Source organism: Ornithodoros turicata, chromosome 1 (assembly GCF_037126465.1).
Source record: "Ornithodoros turicata isolate Travis chromosome 1, ASM3712646v1, whole genome shotgun sequence".
In the NCBI taxonomy this organism is placed as follows: domain Eukaryota; kingdom Metazoa; phylum Arthropoda; class Arachnida; order Ixodida; family Argasidae; genus Ornithodoros; species Ornithodoros turicata.
In genome coordinates, this window is record NC_088201.1 from 68,281,844 (window position 1) to 68,304,739 (window position 22,896).

The 22,896-nt window shown below is 45.0% G+C and overlaps 1 protein-coding gene across 1 annotated transcript in view; it reads left to right on the top strand.

The window, feature by feature from the left end:
- Positions 1-22,467, top strand: part of LOC135378361 (DNA topoisomerase I, mitochondrial-like) — a 35,339-nt gene extending 12,872 nt beyond the window's left edge. Inside the window, exons 8-18 of the mRNA XM_064611375.1 lie at positions 799-935; positions 993-1,108; positions 2,511-2,755; positions 3,965-4,152; positions 7,484-7,772; positions 10,216-10,470; positions 11,087-11,201; positions 11,611-11,738; positions 16,450-16,544; positions 18,940-19,089; positions 20,315-22,467. Coding sequence (XP_064467445.1) covers positions 799-935; positions 993-1,108; positions 2,511-2,755; positions 3,965-4,152; positions 7,484-7,772; positions 10,216-10,470; positions 11,087-11,201; positions 11,611-11,738; positions 16,450-16,544; positions 18,940-19,089; positions 20,315-20,417 — 1,821 coding nt within the window. The 3' untranslated portion in view covers positions 20,418-22,467. The remainder of the gene's footprint in view (positions 1-798; positions 936-992; positions 1,109-2,510; positions 2,756-3,964; positions 4,153-7,483; positions 7,773-10,215; positions 10,471-11,086; positions 11,202-11,610; positions 11,739-16,449; positions 16,545-18,939; positions 19,090-20,314) is intronic.
- The last annotated feature ends 429 nt before the right edge of the window (positions 22,468-22,896 follow it).

The following is a 22,896-nucleotide window of genomic DNA, read 5'->3' on the forward strand; positions in this document are numbered from 1 at the left end:
TATACTGAATCAAATTGCAGGTACCCCATCCTAGAATAAAGGCTCATAATAGTATTAGCTTGCTACAAGTAATCTGAGGGAAACTAGCGTGGGCAGAATAATTGTGTGCTACTGCCAAAATACCCAAGGGCTTACCCATAGAGCAAACTCGAAAAGTGTTAGGAGGCACTGAATTGTTCCTCGATGGTTATAGGTACCTCGTTAATAATTAGAGCCTCAAGTTTTTTGGGGTTAACCCAGTTTTTCCCCAAATTGAAGGGGGCTTCTTAGGGTATGTACTATCCACATCCAGCTGCGTCGCACTTAAACAGAGTGTTACGCCGTTTTCCAATGTGGTACATAAATGTTGTCACTATCGATCGTGCACAAGGCCTGACTGCTGTGCAAGATATGACATTGGCAAAACACTCCACCACTCTATATACCTACAGCATACTTAGAGCCTGAAGTTTTAGGGTTTAACCTGATTCTTCCCCGAATTGAAGGTTGCCTCTTTACGGTGAAACCAGATTTTTACCCGGCAAATTGCCCTCAATGAGACGTCTGTAGGAATGCACGCTAACTTGTTCGGCAGCAAACTCAGTTACATCACCGTTTGTACTGAACCATTTCAGTTCGTTTGAGTAACTGAGCCCGATTTCTCCCCGAATTTAGCATACTGAAAGTTTTTTTGCCCGAATTTGCATGAATTTAGAGCACATGTTCATTTACACGCCATTCAATTACGCCTCAATTTAGAAAAAAATATTTCCCGGAAACTGAAGGCTCTATTAATAATACTCAGTGACTTTGTCCCAGCCTGCAAAGTCTACACCGAAGACAAAGAAGGCGAAAGAGAACACTAGGGCCAAAGAGAAAGCGTCTGATGGGACAGACAGCCCCAAGAAGAAGGGCAAGGCAAAGAAAGAGGAGCAGGAGGCAGACGTGTGGAAATGGTACGAGTCCTCTCTCCAGCTTCCTTTGAAATGCCGATTGTCTCTTGTGGTTCCCAGGTGGGAGGAGGAGAGGCACGAGGACGGCAAGAAGTGGCGAACTCTGGAGCACAAGGGGCCGGTATTTGCTCCGGATTATGAACCCCTGCCCAGTCATGTCCACTTTTACTATGATGGTTAGTACACATTCCTTCAGCTTGATAATCGCCTGCATGTGGAGTGCAGTGAAACAAGTGACACGATGTCTGCGGCTCCCTAGAAACCGTATGCTACGAGAGTTTGTCTCTGCACAGGGGATAGGGTAAAGTTTGAAGAAACCGTGTGACATGTCTGTCCACTCACAAGGCAGCAGTAAGGGGCACGCATAAATTGGCGCAGGTTCACAGAACCTGCGTGCACCTACCATTGAAACATTGCCACCTTGTTTTGGGAGAGGGACCAGTGATGACGTTCCATGGGTAGTGGGGGAGAGAGGGAAGCTGGGGAGCTGTGCAGACCGTTGACCTACTCGCGTAGCATGTTGTAATATCTGGTTCTGCTCAAGGAACAATGTTGAAAGAGCGTCCAACTTCTCGAGGAGCCTTACTTGTTATGACATTTTTTAATGTGATCGGAAAGCGTTTGCATCAGAATTCAGAATCTGAGGGAAATCCACTTCTGTAATTGTGTCCTTAACGTTGTTTCTCGAGTGAGCAACAGTACCAAACACATGGCCAGCAATCGTGTTGTAGTTTCGTAGCACAGCGCCGGATATAAGGCAAGATAGGTGTAGAAATTTTTCACAATCCCTCCGGCCCATTGTACGTTTTGTAGACTCTATTCGACACTGTCAGCGCCGAAGGCTACCTACATTGATGCTGTTACATACATCTGATATAGTATAGGTTTACGATGCATTTCAGTCATTGTCCTTACCTTCCATGTTTACCACAGCAGCACATTTTTATCTAAACAACCATTGATCCACACCCAGCTTCGCTACATTTCACAAAGAATGTGGCGTCGTTTCCTAGTGTGGTACATGATCTCTGTCCCTATCGATCATGCATGATGTTAGTGATGTGCGTGATATGACACTGACAGAACATTTGCTGTGTTATAAATCTTGTAAAATCCCACTGGAAACAACGTCAAAACAATTTTTGTAGTATCGAGATGCCTCCTCCTCCTCCTCCTCTCTATCTCCATCTCTAGCTCTATCTCAAAAAGGCAAACAATACTGAGAATATTCTCTAGCAAGCTTATTTATTATAACATTTTTATGCAATCTGAGGATGTTGGCATACCATATTGGCTCACATAATTTAAGCACCCCTCAGCAGGTTTTACCCTAAAACACAGGGCTTCTTGTTGCAATTCATACAGTTCCCAGCCTCCCAGAAGAATTTCATTCACTATACGCGCTTTCCATCGAAGACATTCACGCTGGTGGTTGCATCCGCGGCTTGTTTTGCACGTGTTTCAGTGAGCAAGCTGGCGGGAACCAGAAATTTGATCAAAGAGCTGGACTGCATCCGCCTCCCACTGTAGAAGTCTCTCGGTTTCGCTACAAATAAAGTATACACTCGTAAATTGCAGGCAAGCCTGTGAAGTTGAGCCAAGATGCCGAGGAAGTGGCCGGATTTTATGGGCGGATGTTGGACCACGACTATACGTCTAAGGACTCATTCAACGGCAACTTCTTCAAGGATTGGCGCAAGGTCATGACAGAATCGGAACGCAGCCTTATTACTGACCTCAGGAAGTGCAATTTCAAAGAGATTGATGTATACTACAAGCAGAAGTCGGAGGAGCGCAAGGCCATGTCCAAGGAGGAAAAGCAGGTGAGGCATGGTGTGTGGTCATTGTTGAAGCGTGTAGGTGTGCTTTGTGCGACAGTAGGCAGCAACAGTCAGTCCACACCCAGCTACGCTACATCTCAGACAGAATGTAGGGTCGTTTTCTCGTGTGGTACATAAATCTGTCTCTATCGATCATGCATGATGTTACAGTGATGTGCGTGATATGACACTGACGGAACATTTTGTTGTGCTTTAAGCCTTAGAGAATCCCACTGGAACCAATGTCAAACCATTTTTATAGACTGGAGCAGTGATGTAATTGGTGCGCCAAACTGGAGGGTGACCGGCAAGCAAGCCTCAAAATACCTTTGGTGCTCCCTGAGCCTGTCGTTTATACATCGACCAGTTTGGCCGATGTAGGAACTTCAGCGCGATAACTAGAAACGGTAAACTACCCCTGTGGCACAAGGTTGAAATCTATGAACGTGGTGTATAGAACATTCCACCTTCTCTTGGGGGCAGTTCACTATCCCTATCAGTGACGCCAATTTGTGGTCAGCCTTAAATACAACTCCGATTCTATTCTTAGCTGCTAGTAGCCCCATGTATGTACAGTATAACAGGTATATACGGGTGTGTGGTCTCAGTTTCCACATTACCCCCAACGGGCCCCGTTTAAATGTCAGTTGGAAGTGAGTGCGTCTTCAGTGTCGTGTTGTCCAGTCTTCGTTGCACTTTATCATGTATTGTGATCTCCACACTATGTCTAAGACTGCTTTTGGATTCGGAAGCGTGGCTTGTCATGTCTAGCAATGCTTTTAAGCGTATTGTTGACGTTCACGATAACTTGCTACCACAGCGTCAAACGGAAACTGAACCAAATACCGGAATTTTTAGCTGGAGCTGAACCATAAATACTAGCGCCATCTTGGAGCTGAACCGAATCGATCTAAAAACTTCGGTTACCGGTTTGGTGGTGAGTGATGTGGGGATTCGAGCAGTCCTGTAGTGTTTTAAGCTGTCATATCTGCTTGTAGGATGTCCCACTGTTTGGTCGCAGAATTAAAATATTGAGGTTGTGCAAAACATAATCCTTATGGGTTTTGCTGGTCCGAGGTAGATAATGCGATAGAAGAATGGTGAAGGGCCTTATTCATGGGCTTCATATGAATTCTTGTAAATAAAGCCTTGATACCCGAAACTCCCAATGTTTTGTTTTATAGAAGAATGTTGTTGTCACTTTTATTTCAGGCTATAAAAGCCCAGAACGATGCCCTGGTTGCCGAGTATGGCTTTTGCATCATTGATGGGCACAAGCAGAAGATTGGTAACTTCAAGATTGAGCCCCCTGGTCTCTTCAGGGGCCGTGGTGAGCACCCCAAGATGGGCATGCTCAAGCGACGGGTCCTCCCAGAGGATGTCATCATCAACATTGGAAAGTAAGCTTCTGAGTGGACACTTTTATTTGGTGCCAGACTCTCATGACTAGCAACCATGTTGACATGCCAGGGAGCCTATCACACCTTGTGCGTTCTTGTGCTGGCCACTCCTGATATTCACTCGTACCACTGCACTGTGCGATCCGGGTGTTTTGTTAAATCTAACAACAGTCTTATTTGATGACGATGACTGGGAATGGAGTCGGGAGTCAAATATGTCATCGTATTGGAATCATTGTTATCTCGTTATTAAAGAGGTTGTGCACTTTGCCCCATGTTATCCCAGATAAACGAGAAGGAATTATTTCCATGAACATGCATCTGCATTAAAAGTTTTACAGCAAATGGGGTAATAGTCGCGTAGGAAACTACAACAGTGAACACTGAAACTCGTCTGAAAACATCACTGTAGGTGTCACCGGTAGTCAGACAGTGCAAGAGGTCATGTGATTACTTCTACCAATCAGAATGGCCGTAACCTTAGCTCTTCTGATGTCAGAGCTTGACACGTACATGTGTTCAGTTATTTACATCTTGCCAAGTACGACATGTAGAAAAATAATGTCTTTTCTTCAATATTCAGTTGTGTGGGGCAATGCATGCACAATATAATTAGGGCCTGACTTTTTAGGTAGGGTTCGTGGTTTTCGGCATTTTCCGAAAAATGCCGGAAAACACCCCCCGAATGATTTTTTTCAGATTCGGAATATTCCGAAAAAATCGGAATTTCTCGTACCTTGACAGCTGCCATTCCTGGAACCGCAAAGGGAAATCCCCTTGGAATCTCCTGTTGTCGACTATTTCTCCAACGTGGCATTATCTTCGGGCTGTGCCCTTGTTTCGTTGTGCTTAAGCGGTTATAGGAGGATGATCTCAGCTCTGTTGTGCGGTCGGTGACAGCCTTTTGGCAGCACACGTACTTAGTGACACACCTAGCTTTAGTGAATTTACTATTCAGAACCTTTGATGTCTGTTGTTGTCCGGTTAAAAAGAGATCACGAGTGTACGGAACTCCCAAACGGTTTCAAAAGCCGATCGCTCATCCCCTGCCCTAGCCTTCTAGTTCATTTTTGTGTTCTTTGTATTCCTCTATCTACTCCCTTCCAGTTACGACTTGGAGTGACCCTTGTTTCCGTTCGTGAGGCACTTCAAGGCACTTCACTGTATGAGGACTTATTCTTATTACTTCTACGAGATGAATCTCGTATGGATGATATAAAGCGTGAGTCTTTCGAATATGCTGTATGCCCTGCCCCTCAGATGGATACATCTCCTATTCAGCTTAGGACGGCCGGTTCCAGCACATGGCCTTTGTTATCGCAGTGCGCCTTAAGCATACTGGCTATTCCTGTTTCTAGCGCTAATGTTGAGCGCGCGTTCTCTAAACTGCGTGTTATTAATCGCAAGGAGCGAGCCTTCGCGCGCAAAATAGGCTCTCCTTCATGGGAAATAAATAGATGCCCGTATTCGGGCATTTATTTTTTAGGCGGAATATAGATGCCGAAAAAATCCGATTTATAGTTCCCCATATAAATGCCGATAAACACCCCCCGAATTGGGTTGAAAATAAATGCCGAAAACCACAAACCCTATTTTTAGGGTTAAACCCGTATCCGCCCGATATTTACCCCCCGAACGAAATCTGTAAAATTCGGGTTTAACCCGAATCTACCCGAAAACATCCGGGTCGCGTGGCACGCTTGTAAGCGTGCATTAAAATAAAGTTTGATAACATTGCTAAACATTAGTTCCATGTTAAGACAAATTTTTATTAAACAAAAAAAAATCACCCGAATACACCCGAATTCCTGACGACAGAATATGCCGTAACTGGATTTAACCCGAATACACCCGAATTTTCGAATGAAAAATATCACCCAATATTTACCCCCCGAATTTGGCCAAAAATAAAACCCGAAAAAGTCAGGCCCTAAATATAATGAACTGCATATATGCCAAAATATCACAACCCGTTCAACTTGCATGCATGCAAACATGGTGATGGAAGTATCACATTTGTTTGATTTTGCCATTGTGAGAGCAAATTAGGTAGTGCTTGGCAGCATGGAGCTCTAGTTTAGTAACGCTCATAAATCGAAGAATTTCCTACATAATCGAAGCATGTTTTTATCGAAGCAACAGACTGTCCACACCCAGCTACGCTACATCTCAGACAGAATGTAGGGTCGTTTTCTTGTGTGGTACATAAATCTGTCTCTATCGATCATGCATGACGTTACAGTGATGTGCGTGATATGACATGACAGAACATTTTGTTGTGCTTTTAAACCTTAGAGAATCCCACTGGAACCAATGTCAAACTATTTTTATAGACCGGAGCAGTGATGGAAGTGGTGCGCTGTTTGCGCCATTTGCTCCAATCAAGGGGTGCTGCGCCATCCTGCACAGTAGAGGGTATTTTTTGCTGTATTTGCGCCAAATCGCGGAGTAGGAGACTACTTTGCAGCCCACGGAGATTGAGTGTGTCACGAGGAAACGAAACCCGAAGTGAACGAGACTCACCAGTGTTCATCAAAGTATAAATACAGCGTGAAATTTTCGGAGAATATTTTTTCTAAATTCAGAGGGTAAAAATCGGGTAAATAAACATTGCTCACCATGCAAATTTGGGTGGAAAACCTTCCAGTATGCTAAATTTGGGGAGAAATCACGCTCTGCATTTGCTCCCAAACAAGTTAGTGTGCATTCCTACTGACGTCTCAGCGAGAGCAATTTGCGGGGTGACAATCTGGTTTCACCCTAAAGAGGCAACCTTCAATTTTGGGAAGAATCGGGTTAAAACTTAAAATTTCAGTCTCGAAATGTAAACGTGAGAGGGAGCTGTAACAGGAACTTACTAGCCGGCTAATCAGTCGAAGCCTATGCCAGTTCAGTCTAGTGGTGTAGCCTAGCCCTAGCCAAGCAGTCATGGGGACTTGCGGCGCATATGTGTACCGTCACTTTGACGTTCCAATAATTGTGCTGTTTGTTCTGTGTTATCTTTTGTGCTTTCCGCAAGCCATGTTGCATGCGTCAAGTATACACCAACTCTATTGCGTTGCACTTCTATGTTTATCGCTGTCCAAGCTGAGAAGTATGTGGTGATCTCCACATTCATTTTAAATGTTGAAGCAATGCAGATGGTTACTAGCACAGTGGAATTGTGAAGTGTGCACGTGTATCTATCGGGTCTCTTAAATTTGTGGTGTCCTGCACGTTTTTCAATCTTAAAGTCTGTCCCTGCCTCTTAACTAAACTTGTGGGCAATGTCCCAGCATGTGTGTCAAAGAAGAGTATGAAATTCTAAAACAGCACAACATCCATTACACAGGGAAGCTAAAGTCCCCCCGCCACCGCCTGGCCACAAGTGGAAAGAGGTGCGTCATGACAACACTGTGTCGTGGCTCTCATCGTGGACGGAGAACATCTTGGGCCAGACCAAATACATCATGCTCAACCCTAGCTCCAAGCTGAAGGGGGAGAAAGACATGCAGAAATACGAGACAGCACGAAAGCTCAAGTCTCTTGTCGACAAGATCCGGGCCACCTACCAGGAGGACTGGAAGTCCAAGGAGATGCGTATCAGACAGCGTGCTGTTGCTCTGTACTTCATTGACAAGGTGAGTTTGCCCCCTTCGTGTCTGCTCCTGATACTCAAGGAAATCTTACCTGCGAAGTAAGGTGTTGGGCATTCCCTTCTCGGGTTGTGTGGTTAAGTGACAGTGGACTCTCTCAAATCTCTACAAGTAGCCAGAAACTCGACAAATCCCACATTCATCTTCTGCATATTAGCATGTACACACTTTTGTACATGCTGGAGCTGCACAAACCGGCCTGTTCATCCTCATGCTCAAAGACGACCTGCTAAGGGTTATGTTAAGGGAAGAGCCTCAAGATGAGAGCCATCCGATATTTCGAACAGAGTCTGTCCTTCTTCTGTTGTTGGAATCACAGCTTTGAAAGGGCTGTGTGGTGGTGTTGTACATACAGATTCTTACACTCTCGATTATTCGGATTAGTTCGTGGAACGGCCGCGGGTCCCATAGAGTTGATGTATAAGAACGTCCAAAATTTCAGACGCCGTGCAGCCCCATCGCTCAGTATTTCGGACTGTGTTTGCCCAATCAGCGAATTTCTCTCTTGGGGTGACGTAAAATATTGGTATCATCCAAAATTCGTATCAAAAGAAATCAACCAACGAAAATATTGAGGCAAAAAATAGGCAATAATTGTTCATTTTTCATTCCTCTGAGTAGGAGTGGTCTGTCGTAACGCTTTCGCGTCTTCCTTTTTTGTCAACGGCTTGATTCAAAAAGCCCAGCACGTGCTGTCGCCCGCGAGTCGCGCGACAGCGCTGTAAAGCAGGCTTCACCTAAAGCACGCATGCATTAGGTGAAGCCTACTTGCAGACTTGATGATGGCGGTGTCTCTGTCAGTGTACAGTGACGAAATGTCGCTTCGGGAAATAGAAGCTGATGTTATCAGGCAGAGCTGGAAGCGCGTTAGGAAAGCGTCGACAAATTTTTCCAGCCTACTAGTGCTTAGTAAAGTTTATTTTGAAGCGAAATTCGTTTTTTTTGACTGCTCGGTTATTTGGACTTTTGCGCGATCCCCGACGAGTCCGAAAAATCGGACGGCGACTGTATATTGACTGTAAGTCACGTGCCAGATGCAGAATTTCGTCTAGCAGGATACCGTAGCTCTTGAGCATGGGCTGCTACATCCTGGCAGATGTCACAGGGGTGTGCCACAAAGATAAACATGATAGCAAACTGCTTTCAGATATGGTAAAACATAATCAGCGAGTTCGGTCTTGAATTGGTGGCCTGATTATCTGCCTGCTTGCATAGCAGCTATGAAGGGAGTATTCGTAGACCAGACTTGATCTGGATGAAAACATAGGTGCACATTGCAGAAACGCGATTACTAGTCCTTAATTTAGTATTACTTGTCCGTCCAAAGCAGAACGTTCCATGTGTGGAAACAATTATCTGGGCGTCATTGTGAGCAGTTAAAAGAGGACATTATAAGGAACGAGAATCTCCCAATACCCATTTACGAATTACTAGTACAAACAAAATGCGGACAAACAGAAGAAAGCGGGCTACACCACCACCATACTACTGCGCGCATACAAAAGAACTCTCTGTAGCAGACGAGAAGGTCTGCTCTTTGCCGTTCTGTTTTAGGAGTCGGTGGTGTCGCGTCACTGCAACTGGTCCAGAGGTGTGTCTACACCTTGCATGTACTTAAGAACTGGTGCCGCACTTTTCTTTCAAAGAGATGGCACCTATAGTAAGCCAAGTAAGTAGGGGTGTGCAAATACGTATTCGATATTCGGACCGAATAACATTTCATCGAATACGCGAAAAGGTTCGAAATTTCGCAAGCTGGCTTGAACTCATACCTCTGAGCGTTTGACAAAGCCTACTTTACAATTCTGCGCCTCAAATATATCCTGCAAGGTGGCTTCACCTCATGCTTCTGAGTGTTAGCTGAAGCTTACTTTAGTTTTGCTCGTCCAGACGTGATATCCTGCAAGTTGGCTTCACCTCATGTCTCCGAGCATCAGGCGAAGCCTAGTTTAGACTTCTGCCAGTGCCGCGGGGTTGCAGGCATGGTTTAAAAGTGCGATATGAGGGATCACTGAAAATTGCCACTTCTGAGAAATATTTTTTGGCAAATGTTGGCAGGGATGTTTAAGTTTGTTTAATTATTTTAAGCTTTGGCTGGACCAGCTATTACACCATAGAAAGAGGGATTTAATCACACAGCCAGCTAGTGTTTTGTATGGAATTACAATTTTCAGGACAAGTCTAGTACAAATGTATTCATCAATGAAATATGTGTATATAGTTCGCAGTTAGTCTCACAAACTACAACTGAGCACCAGGTTACAATGCAAGCTTTTGCTTACTATTCAGTAATAAGCACACATTTTTGTGTGGTTGTTCGTCATTATTCGATTCGCTACTATTCGAAGATTTTACTATTCGATTCGAACCCAAAAATCACTATTCGCACAGCCCTCCAAGTAAGCCATGAGCTTTCCTTCATTCGCAGTTGGCCTTGAGAGCGGGTAACGAGAAGGAAGAAGGCGAGACAGCAGACACTGTGGGCTGCTGTTCACTGCGGGTTGAGCATCTTACGCTGTTCGACCAGAAAGATGGCAAGGAGAACGTGGTGGAGTTTGACTTCCTGGGAAAAGATTCCATCCGCTACGTGAATGCGGTGCCCGTTGAAAAGAGGGTGTACAAGAATCTCAAGCTGTTCATGGAAAACAAGCAACCTGGTGACGACCTTTTTGACCGGCTTAATGTGAGTCCTCTTTCGCTAAGTTTGGTCTTGTCCTTGAATGTTCTGATTGTTGACAAACCTTTGCGAATGTGCCTCGTTGTGCGCCTCAGACTTTTATGATCAAAGCTTGGCTTGATAGAGCAGAAACGTGACCGGTGGCCTAAATTTTTTTGGTTGTCATTGGAGCAGCAGTATCTTTCACGTTTTCTTCCTGTCAAACAAGCTCTGCAGCAGAGCATATAGAAGTGAGGGAATTTGTATTGTTCTAACAGTAGCTATGAGTTATCCCCATGAAATTCTCACTCTGTTGTCCTTTTGCTTCTCCTGCATATCCTTACACCCACCCTTAATTTATCAACAATTTTTGGAGGGACATTATCTGATTCTAAATTTGTTCAGATTGAGCACATTTTGTAGCTCTCATAGTTCACACTTAGCTCCCAAAAGAACTGTGTCGTCTTCTATTGTAGCAAAGCAGTGTCTGTACTAGGGTAATTGTGCACAAGCCCCAGTTACCCTGTGCTGTGACTTCACTGAGCCCTTGCTCTTGTCTGTGTTTTCATGTCTCGTTTCTGCCATGGCATGAGGTTTTCATTGCGAAGCTTGCTCACAGTATCCCACGCTTATTTTCTCACAGACAACCATTCTGAACAAACACCTCAATGAGCTGATGGAAGGCCTTACTGCCAAGGTCTTCCGTACGTACAATGCTTCCAAGACGTTGCAAGAACAGCTTGAACTGCTCACCGAGGGTAAGTTCTGGTCTCTTTTGAGGGCTGTTGGTTCTCACTCCTTTGAGTTAGTTAACTGTGTGAAATCTTACAAAGCCAAAAACATTTTTCGTTTTGCACTTTTCTTCCTAAAAGATTTGGTTGTTCATATTCCAGTGCCCACAGTGTTGTGGGGGTGCTTTTGAAAGGTAATGCTTGATTAACCGTGACTGAAATTTGGAGTTGAAAAGTTCTGTGATTCATTTATGCTGCTTAATTTCATCAAGTTTGATCATCGTTTAACATCAGTATTTAGCTGAAAACTTTGGTAGCGTATTTTGTTCAGGAAAACAAAACTACCAAAAAGTCACATTTCCAGACTCGTGGAAAGTAGCATGCTGTCAGTTTCAGTGCTGTCTAACATGGGCATGCTCACGTTGTCTCCCAACAGAGAACATGTCGCTGCCAGAACGGCTTCTTGCCTACAACAGGGCAAACCGTGCAGTGGCTGTCTTGTGTAACCATCAAAGGGCTGTACCCAAGACTTTTGACAAGCAGATGGAGAATCTGCAGAAAAAAGTAGGTAGACCTGAGTGCTAGAGCTTTCTGAAGTGGGAAACTTCATTGTTTCAGTTCCATGGTGCATTTCGCTCAGATCATCCCAGATATGTGTGAGACATGAAGGAACTGAGTGTGTAGGCATGTGGATGGTAGAGTAGAGCCCTGCACGGGCCCCCGACCCGGCCCGCGGGCCGAGTCGGGCTTGTTATTGGCTGTGTGCTCCGGGCCGACAGAATACGCTAGCACCGCGGACCGGGCCCGAGCCGACAAATATGTTTCCGAGAGTCAGGCCCGGCTGGGCCACGCAGCTAATTCCACACAGTGGAGATGCATTAGTTTATATCATCATGCGCTTGCGTCATTCCTGTGCATATTTTGCAAAGATAAGCAAGGGATACTGAATTAGGCATATGATTCGACCCTCTAGAACATTCTGAAAGCCACTTTACATTACTCGTCACTCCTCACGTATTTCACAATCACTTGGCAAAGCTTGGTGAGAGGGGTGTATGGACTGAAAGGAGTTTGTCGACAGCATCCTCTACCTCCGCAAAATCATGACAGTGTAACGATAACACCCATGCCCGCGTACGTTCTGGATTTAATTTGGTCTGGTGTGGTTATGGTATTAAACTGCCATCACTTGTATGTTTGTCTTCTATCCTTATAAATTTACTGATAAATTTGTTTGATAATCGCCAGAAACGAGTACGTCGCGGCTGGAAATACTATGCCGGGATCTACTCGCCGGATCACCGGGCCGGGATCTATTTACTTAGATTCCGGGCTGGGCCGGGCTCTATTCACTGGGTCACCGAGTCGGGTTGGGCCGCATAAAAATATGAAGGGCCGGGCCGGGCCATTTTTCGATGTGGCCGGGCCGGGTCGGGCCCGGAAAAGTCGGCCCGTGCAGGGCTCTATGGTAGAGTTTCTATTTGCAATGTGTCCAAAACAGCACTTGATCACAGACTTTGTTCGTTTGTTTTAACTCTAAGAACTCATTTCATTCCAAATTCAAGGTTCTCAAAGTGAAGTGAACATCCAGAAGTTTCCTATGTGCCTAAGGCTTGCCCAAATTTGTGGGAGGATGTGTGCATAATAACTAAAGCTGGGATTTTTAGGCATGAGAAAACCTGGTTTTAAGCGCCTGTAAGAGGCGTTATGGGGTAACGTGGGTTTCGAGGTCAACTTTTTTTATTTTTAGGCAGATTTTGATGAAAATTGGTGTAAATGTTCATGGTGTGGCTGAAATGACTCTGCCCAAGTTTCAAGGGGATATTCCATGCAGATTTTTTAAAACGAATTTTTATAATTTGTTTCACCTTCTTGTCTCGTGGAGAGGCTGGAGATCTAAAAAAATTGTGATAGAAGCATGCCGCGACTTGCTGTATATTCCCAAATGATTGCTCCACTTTGTGAGATTATAATTCTTTTTTTTTCTTTTTTTTTTTTTCGCGCTTGGTAATTTCTGGATTGTTTTTAGTTGTGTGGTTATAACCAGTCATTCTGTTACGTGTACAAATACTCCTGTCACAAACCAGTGGCCATCGAACTTGAAAACATGAGAGTGTCACGATGTGCAGTGATCTCTCACGAGTCTAGCGAAACAAACAGGATGAAGTTAGACCTAGTGGTTGTGAAGCTATCCTCTCCACGAGCGAAGTAAGTAGCAGAAAAACCCATTTTGAGAAAACGAGCTTTGAAGTTTGGAACAACATTTACTGGAGTAAAAGTCACCAGGATTATAATCTTCGTGTTCACTTTCAATGCGGGCCTTATTTCCTTTCTGGCCCTTCATCTGATGACCTATCGATTAGTGCTGTGCGAATAGTGGTTTTTCGGTTTGAATCGAATACGAATCGAATCGATTTCAAATACTTTTCGAATAGCCCTAGGAAACGAACTGTCACATCCTTCCTACTTTGTATGTGGTTCCAGTGTAGAAAAAAAGACTTCTCGTGCCAGCATGAAGTAGGCACAGTTTGAGCACCAAGCAACACAGTCATGGTATGCAAAACAATTATGAAAGTCGTAAAAAAGACGAGTTCTTGTTAGTACAAACCGCTCTCTACTTCATGTTATCATGAAGGAAGACTAGCTGCTCAACATGTTGGGTAGAGGCCACAGACAGAAAAGAGTATTTCGCTTGACACTTGCATCGCAGGGATTGATAAGTAGAACTGAGCAGCTTTCGCCAGTGCAGGGTATTGTCCTTTGCTGTGGCACTGCCACCAAATCAGCGGATCTTCTGAACGGAGGTAAGACGGGGGTGCAAAGGTATTCCTCAACCTGTAGCCTTCAGTACGTTCTGGGAGGCGACACCAGATGCTAATGCTAATTCACCAAACACATCCCAGACAGCGGATGAGTAGACCCTGATGTTTTAGGGTTAAACCCGATTTTTCCCCAAATTGAGGTTCACCTATCTAGGGTTAAACCCGATTTCTACCTGCAAAACTGCACCTAGGCTAGGCACCTCAAGGCATCGACATACTAGTTTCTCACAAAATATGCGACTGCCCCTTACTTCTGGCACTCTGGATAAACGGTACAGTGAACGTTTATTCTACAATAATGCCCGATTTCTCCCCGAACTCAGTCTGATGGTAATTTTTCTGCCCGAATTTGCATGAATTTTCGACATCAATTTATTGATCCGATTTCTACCCCCCGAATTTGGAAAAATATAAAACCCGAAAACTTCAGGGTCTACGGATGAGGTAGTAGGGGCTTCCTCAAATGACACTGTGGCTTCACTTTCTTCTGCTGAAGCATAGCTCTCTATGGTCCTTTCCAGCAGGCCCTTTGCCCACAGTTTTTCAGAGTGACCCGTGTAACAGACATGCTTAAATCTGGGATCCAACATGGTGGCAAGTGTAAACGTGTCCTTCATTCTGATATCCACAAGCCTAGACTTCACGCTATGCAGTAGGTTTGAAGCAAAGTCTGATCCCATGATACCTTCCTTGGATTTCCTTGAAAGCAGAGTCTGTATGCAGTGAACTAAAGGGACCACAAGAGGCAGAGTGGGCCCCTCAATGCACACCTCAGTAGTTGCCTCGTCAATGCACTTCAGCACCCCAACCACAGACTGCATTTGGTGCCATTGAGTGCAGCTGAGGTTCCCTACTGTACTGCTTTCTGAGAGTTCCAAAGAAATTGCAGAGCGTAGCTCTAGTAGGTGGGAAATCATTTTGTACTCACTGTTCCACCTTGTTGGAACATCCTGCATCACCTCCAGTGGCTTAGTGCCCATGGTTTCTTGGATTTGTTGCAAGCGGTGTCGGGCCTGTGCACTACGCTTGTAATGACCAACCAGAGATCTGGCCTTGCCGCACATATCGTTGAACAAGAGAGAAACTGATGTTCTGAGGCTGGATCAACATAGAAGGGACAGATACAAACAAAGCCTCAAATTGCCTAAGCCAGCCGTTTGTTTTTTAGCGGCCTCGATGCTGAGTTGCAGAGTGTGGGCGAAACAAGGTATGCTGGTCCACGATTCACATTGTGCGACGGCAGCAACAAAGTTTCGCGTGTTGTCGGTCAGCGCGAAAACAGGCACGCACTCTGGCAAATCCCACTGCGCAATGACGTCCTTTAGGAAGTTTCGTATGTTGGAAAGGACGCGACAGATGTCAGTTTTGCCTGGACAATAGAGTTTCGCTGCCGCTTTAGGGCCATTATAGGCATTTTTCTATGTTTAATTAGAGTTTGAAGCACCTACGTCAAAATAGGCACTAACAGGTCGATCCCCAGCACCCAGTTCATGCTCCTGTATTGAAAAGGCACTATAAGAACCACACGGAAAAAAAATAGGCATTTGTCTAGGAATCCAGGGTCTAACAATATTCATCGCTGTCATGTTAAAAGGACCTCATTACAAGCAACCTGCAAGCTTTTGCAGTATCTCGCCAGTCAGGCGTGCATTGCCAACGCCACCTAGATACATAAGGCCTGCTTATTGCCTCCTCTCCCTCCTTTGCTGCGTTGACATATGTAGTCAGAATTCGTCTGCTACTGCAATTCACCGTTCTGCGAATTCAAGAACCCACAAATGATTGCAGCTTACTTGGAACCTGCAGACCTGAGTATTTAGACATAAAGTGCAACGTGCTTTCCAGAAAATCAGTTTCGAGAAAGACTGGGGCCGTTTTGTGCTTTATTTCCAAGTCTTCCCATTTAGTACGCTGGGACGTACAATCACCACTCTCAGACGGTGGTAGTTCGTCTTCATGGCCACGACCGGTGAAAGCACGTTCGTGATTGGCTGCCGCCGTTGAAAACGTGATCCTGATTGGCTGACTCTTAATTGTTACGTCACGTCGACGAGTAAACAAGCTTTCTCTATCTAGGTGGTGTTGGCGTTGCACAGAGGTCATGCAAAATCTCAGCTGGCTCCATGTGACGAGAACAGTACACTTATTTTGTGTGATGGTGCATCCTCTGTGTTGGCGTGCTGGTCAAACTGTTGGTGCTCATTAAATCAAACGCTGAACATTTGCTTCGAAAAAATATAGTGTAGCAATGTGTTCACACCCAGCTACACTGTGCTCACGTAAAGAGCCCAGCGTCGTTCTTACGTGTGATAAAACAATATTGTTGCTATCGACCATGCAGGGAGTTTCCCGTGTGGTATGACTTCAACACTACAGTTGACCTTTCGTAGGATTCGGATGGCTGGTGCTTTTACTACCATGTTTTCCAATGCTTGGTTGATACTTGATTGCAGATGGATGAAAAGGACGAACAAATCAGAGAAGTGAAGAGGGAATTGAAGCAACTTAAGTCTGACTACAACAACTCTAGGAATGAAAAGGACAAGCTGTGAGTGGTTCAGTTTCTTTGCACGTGATTGGTCGATAAGACCCAGATATCAGTAATGGGGACAACATGGCATATGTAAGGTCCTCAGTTTGCTGCTGCGGCAAATTCAGAATCCTGCGGCACTGACTTCTAAATCACCTACTTTTCTGAATCATTACTGTAAATCATTTTATACCTACTGAAAGGTCTTTCAGCCTTTACAGAGTTTACAGGAACTTTGTAGGAAGGAGTTTACAATACATGCCTTGGGGAAGTTACATCTTTGGGACACCCTGTTTTGTTCCTGGGCTGTAGGCATTATTTAAGAATCTTAACTTTTTGAAGGCAACCTCCCAGACATCAAATCAAAATCCCCCACTGCCACTGCTAAGCTGCACACGAGAGGGATGCCGCCCCTTCCTCAGGCGGAGTATGCATAGGGGTTGAGGTTTTCGGGAAATATTTTTGACAGAATTCGCAGGGGTAAAAATCGGGTGAAAAAGGGCGTGCCCAAATTCGGGTGGAATCGGGTGCAAAAATCTCGACAAGAGTGCAATACAGGTAAAAATGGGGTTTATTGAGTAACGTTATGGTATACGTACTGAAACCAAAAAGAAAATACACAGCAGCATGAATGAATACTGCATATAGGAAAGTAGAAATGACTAGAAGAAGACTGCACAAAAGTTCAAAGGATCTGCAGGTGAGACGCTCCTTCAACGTTCAGTGTAGGCACTTGTTCACAAACAACATTACACTCATTTTGAGTGTTTCACTACTATGTACTGTACTGTAAACTGTACCAGGGCACTGGAACAACACTGGGAGGTTTCTTTATGTTAGTCAGTTCCACGCCGCTCGACAGACATACATGTACGTGGCACTGGTAGAGTTGATTGGCGTGTTTGAAGAGCGCTCCAAACTTGATCGCTGTAGCTCTTACGTCAGCCACTGACTCGTGTGACAAGGCTGCATTGACAGCCACGTGTATAAGATGGGGAATGTCCTTGACGTGCAAGATGCTCAGGTTTTCACAGTCGCAGACGTCTCTCACAGCTTTTTTCATATATTCTGCAGAGTCACTAGCTACTGCTGCAACGTCCTCCCACGACTTCCCGTATCTTTCGAGAGCTGAGGAGAGCACCCTGCTTACAGTCACGCTGTTGCAAGCACTCACTTGTGACACATCGAGATGCACCGCTTTTTCATTACTTTCAGCGTCGAAGTAGGTGAACAGGGTGTTTACCGTCGGTACTTCTAAGACATCCGGTGATTCGTCGACAGTTATGCATATCTTCGCGCCGTCAATTCTTCTTTTTATAACCGCTACTTGCGTTTCGAACACTTCCTTTAAATGCTTATCACGGAGCTGCTTGGCACCTGGCATTGTTCTTGTGGCAGGGCAGTAGCGCTTCACGAAGTCCCCAAGCGCGCCATCCGCGTGTTGTAGACTGAGTCCAGCGAAACACAACGCACGCACGAAGTCGTGAATAGCGCCTGTGCACTCTTTCTCACGTTCACGACGGCGGATGAGGATGTCATCTATGGTCGCCTGCTTCGATTCGACTTCTTCAGACGTTGCTTGCTCTTTCATCCTCTTGTGTCTTTGTGAGGCCACGTGCTCTCTGACATGGTCGTAGGGCTTTTTGGCGGGGTCCAGAGACAGTTGTAGTGAGCAGTGCCGACATACTAGAGCCAGAGATCCTGGGCTCGCACAGCCTCTCGCCTTCTTGCTTAGTTCCATGTCCGGAAAATCGTGAATCCATTCCTCCGCTGTCGTTTTTCGCCGTCCCATAGTGATGGCGTCGCAAAGCGAAACTTCCAAAGCGTACACAGCCGGCCAGTAGGGCGCGCGCAAGGCGTCCAACTCAAGGCGTTCTTGGCTCTTTCTCTTTCCCTCCTACCCTCTTCTGCATGTGCTCTTCTGGCTTTTCTCACCCTTTCACGGCGGAACAGGGTCGCCAGAGTAAGCCAGAGTGCCGCCGTTGCGTTTAGCTTTTCTGTCGCCTTGTTGCGCGGAACATGATACACGCTTGGACCGGGGATGGTTTCGGGGAGAAATTGGGTTTAACCCGAATCACCGAACGTGCGTTCGGGGGGTAGAAATGTGGGAGAAATCGGGTTTTACGCGAAAACCTCAAGCCCTAAGTATGCACAATAAACTTGGTCTAACATTATCGTAAGCTAAACTACAATCTGTCGGTGTAAGCTCATACATAGTGATAACCTACATTCTCCTTCTTTTTTTCTGTCTTTTTCCCTCTAACCATTTACTGTTCACGTGGGACCTTCCTTGTATATATTTGTGCAACTTGTAGAACCGTTTTATACCTGAAGAAATGTAGACTACTACATGCTTTCTGCTCTGTAGCACGGTCGTATTTCGGGGGCTAATTCTTCGTATGTGTGGATGCAGCTTGCTGGAGCGCAAGAAAAAACGTCTGCAGCAGCTTGAGGAGCAAATGAAGAAGTTGGAAGTGCAGGCGACCGACAAGGAGGAGAACAAGCAGATTGCTTTGGGCACCTCCAAGCTCAACTATCTCGACCCACGTATCACTGTAGCCTGGTAAGGGCCTGGTCTCGCTGCACAAAGGTTGTGTGTTATACCCCTATCACACGGCACTTTCAATGCGGATTGAATTCGATCCACATAGAGTTTCTCAAGAGCGCTCGGTGCGCGATGCAACTACACGGTCCAACTCACTGCGTATGGAAAGGTTGGATTGTCGACAGGCAGTGCGCTGGGATTGACAAATATGTTCCTAAAAAGTCGAGAATATCCGCATTGTGCTGTTTACTAAGCCTTTACGGGGGTGTGGTGTTGAGAATGGCTGAGATTAAATAAATTGGGAAACGCAGTCGCCTGTCATACGTGGACTAAAATCATTTCCGTGAAATTCCATGGGCTGGTATAGGATCATTTGCAAATTAATGTAATTTTTTTGTTTACTACTATACAAATTCGCTGAGTTCGAGGATGCCAATGGCGGTCTTCAAGCAATCTTGAGAATCTCAATCCCGTTTAACAAACTTGATCGGGGTAAGCCGGATCAGAGTTTGATCCTACTTGTCCTACTTCGATCCTACTTGATTATGTCCGTGTAGCAGCGCCGGATCCACATTCAGTTCAATGCGAATGGAAAGTGTCCGTGTGACATGGGTATTATGCTACACTGCAACAGCTTCCATAACGACGACACATGACATATGCTTTGCGTTATGCAAGTGCCTCCTAAAGCAGGGGTCCCCGAATGTTTTCCTTAAATACACCAGAATTAGGACGGCCAGGAATTTTCTGGAAGAAGGAGAAAAGTTTTGTGGAGGTGCTACCTTGTTTTCTGACCGTCACACTTGTAATAACAAAACAGCTCATAGAGGGTGTTTGATTGATTTATTGACAGAAACACGATACCGCTACTGTGGTTTACCATTACAACATCTCTCATTGCCAACCATTAGACTTACCGCGAACGGGGGCCCAAATTTTGGTGAGATCCGGCTGCATTTGGGAGTGATGTTGAGGTAGTGAGGGACGTGGACATGCGCGTTTAAGACAATTCTGAACATGAGCTGCACCAAAACGTAGACTTTTCTCCTCCAGAAAGTGCTTCAAAAGTTCATTTAGCTGCCACTCCCGTGAATAAGATACCCGGAGACCATTATCTTCACACTTCCCCGAAAACACTAATACCGCCTTTGAAGCTGTATCACGACGAATGCGCGACTATTGCTAGATTTACCCGGTGCACCACGGTATCTATCTTTACGCTGTGACTTTGCCAAATCTGCAGGTGCAAAAAGTGGGAGGTCCCCATCGACAAGATCTACAACAAGACTCAGCGAGACAAATTCCGGTGGGCTATCGAGATGGCTGGTCCCGACTATGTATTCTAGGTGCGCTGTGGGTCAGTGAGGCATGCATGCTGTTAGTGTGTGTGCAAACATTAGTCTGAGCTGCCATCGATGGACCGCCGTGACACTCGGATGAAAAGAACAATGACAGGAGTGTGTGTGTGTGCATACAGAGTAGCTTGAAGAGGAGGTGTCGTCTTCGTTCTGTTTCAGTTCATTGTCTTCCTTTGATGTCGTCCTCTGGACGTTCATCTCCTTTTTTGTCCTCTTTCGTGACTTCCTTTTCACACCAGTGCTGTCGAGCCCGCTTGGGCTCTGCTTAAATTGGCTGCACTTGACTTTTGCCATTCTTCAACTTGACAGAAATGAACGTGGGACAGCCTCCGCAAGATAAGTGCAGACGACGAATGACTTTGCGATATGCGATATTATCGTGCATGTGCACGGGCGATATTGTTAGGAACGTCTGCGTCATGTACAACATGAAAGCCCTCCTAGCTCAGCCAAGTGCAGCTATCGTTGACTCTGGAGCTCGAGCTGACAGCTCGTTAGTGAAGATTAGCGTGGTACTTTGAGATCGAACTATACAGCACTTGGGAGGTATTACTCCCGTTGCTCGTCACTCGTGACGTCTTGCACACAAACCGTGTCCGTGAAGGTGTGTCATCTTCGGAACGAAAATTGCGTTGCCTAAGGAGAGACTTTTGTCTCTCGCAATTAGGTACTGTTGTGTACTCATGACAAAGCGGGCTCGACAGTATTGTATCGTGATAGATATAGCGTGACATCCGCTTTGTTTTGTTTTGGTCTTCCTTTTCGTACATAGTCAATGTTTGAGGCTTTGACAACATTTTCTTATTACCCACTTTTTTTCTTTTTCTCCTTTTTTTTTTACATTTATTGCATGTTTTTATTTCCAATGCCGACCTGTATCTGAAGTGCTCTTCAGTAAAAACAGCCTCTGAAATGGTGATATATATATTTCGAGAAACAAGCGTGACTGGACGTGAGGTGCACAAAACACATTTTAGATTTCATTTGATTGTGCTGTGTGCTGTGTGTATGTGTGTGTGTGTGTGTGACATTTTGGGGGGGTTAGCAGTTTGTTGTTTTTTTTTTCCTTCTGAAACCATCGTGTTTTGGGGCGGGTTGTGTGTTGTTTTGGGGGGAGAAACTGAATGATAGTGTCGGGAAGTCTTTGGAGCAACTACTAATACAGACATTGTTGTCTGCATGGTTTTTGGCTTTTCCACTGAGCTATGTAATGCAAGCGTTGGATTTTTATTAGGGTTGCACCGTGTCCTAGAACATAATAGTCACTGTATAGTTGCACTACAGTATCTAAGGTGGGGGTTCTCACACCAAACTTTGTGTGTGCAGCTTTCCTTTCTTTTCTAGCACACTTTTTCACTGTGGTGGTTCCATACGGGGTGTGTGTCCATTCTCTGTTGATGTGATAGGCAGTGAATTGCCACAGTCCTTATTCGATCATGTTTCCGTAATCAACAGTGTGTCCGTATTGTGGTGACCGTTTGTGGGCCATGGTTGACCCAAAAGCTCGTACGGGTGAAAAAAAATGCAATTGTTCGCCCACTGGTGTCGCTATGTTTTGACGGTGAAAAGATCTTCCTGAAGCCACCGCAAGCGAGTCATTTGTTTAGTCGCATTGGACGACGGGCGTCTGGAAAATCTTTTCTTCAATTTATAGCTGCTGTACATGTATAGGTGCCGTAACTAGTTGGGCATATTCCACTTCCCACTTTGGGTGTTTTTTTTTAATGTATATTGCTACTCCTGTGTATATGTATTCCTTCATGGTAAGTTAAGACAAAGATTGTGGAACAAGGGTTTGTTGGTGAGATTGCACTGGACTTTTTTTATTATAAATGTACTTCATTCGCATATATCATACATACGTTGTCCCTTGCGATCCAAACACTGTTCAATGTAAAACGCCTCATTATATTGGCAGCAGCAGTAAAGTGCATGTCCTCTTTTTTTTAGCCGATTTTTGTGGATGCATTCTGTCAGTGGTGACACAGCGTGAACAGATGAACAAGCATGCAAATATATACGCGTTTCTGAAGTTGCAGATGTCAGCTCCAACTAGTCTGTTCTGTGTCTTTGCTACTCCTTTTCGGTGCTTTCCTGGGCACTTGAGCTGCTTCCTGAAATTCAGTCGGGATTAGCATTAAAATGACAGGATACATAAAATTTCACACAAAGCTGTTCTTGTATGGTGTTCATGTTTCTTTAGCTGTCCATTATGACCAGGGTCTGACTTTTTTGGGTGAAATACCCACGAATTGGATGCTACTGATACATTCAAAGTGTTACCGGGTTATTTTTTGCCGGTCAAACATATGGATACTGGTTTATCTTGGTCAAATATTACGTACCCCACGATTTATAATGACCAGCATCGCATGTTCTGAAATCAGATGTGCTTTGCATACTTTATTGTTGCACTCAAATATCTACATCGCGCATTCGTACCAAGTGCTACGAAATAGTGCATGTG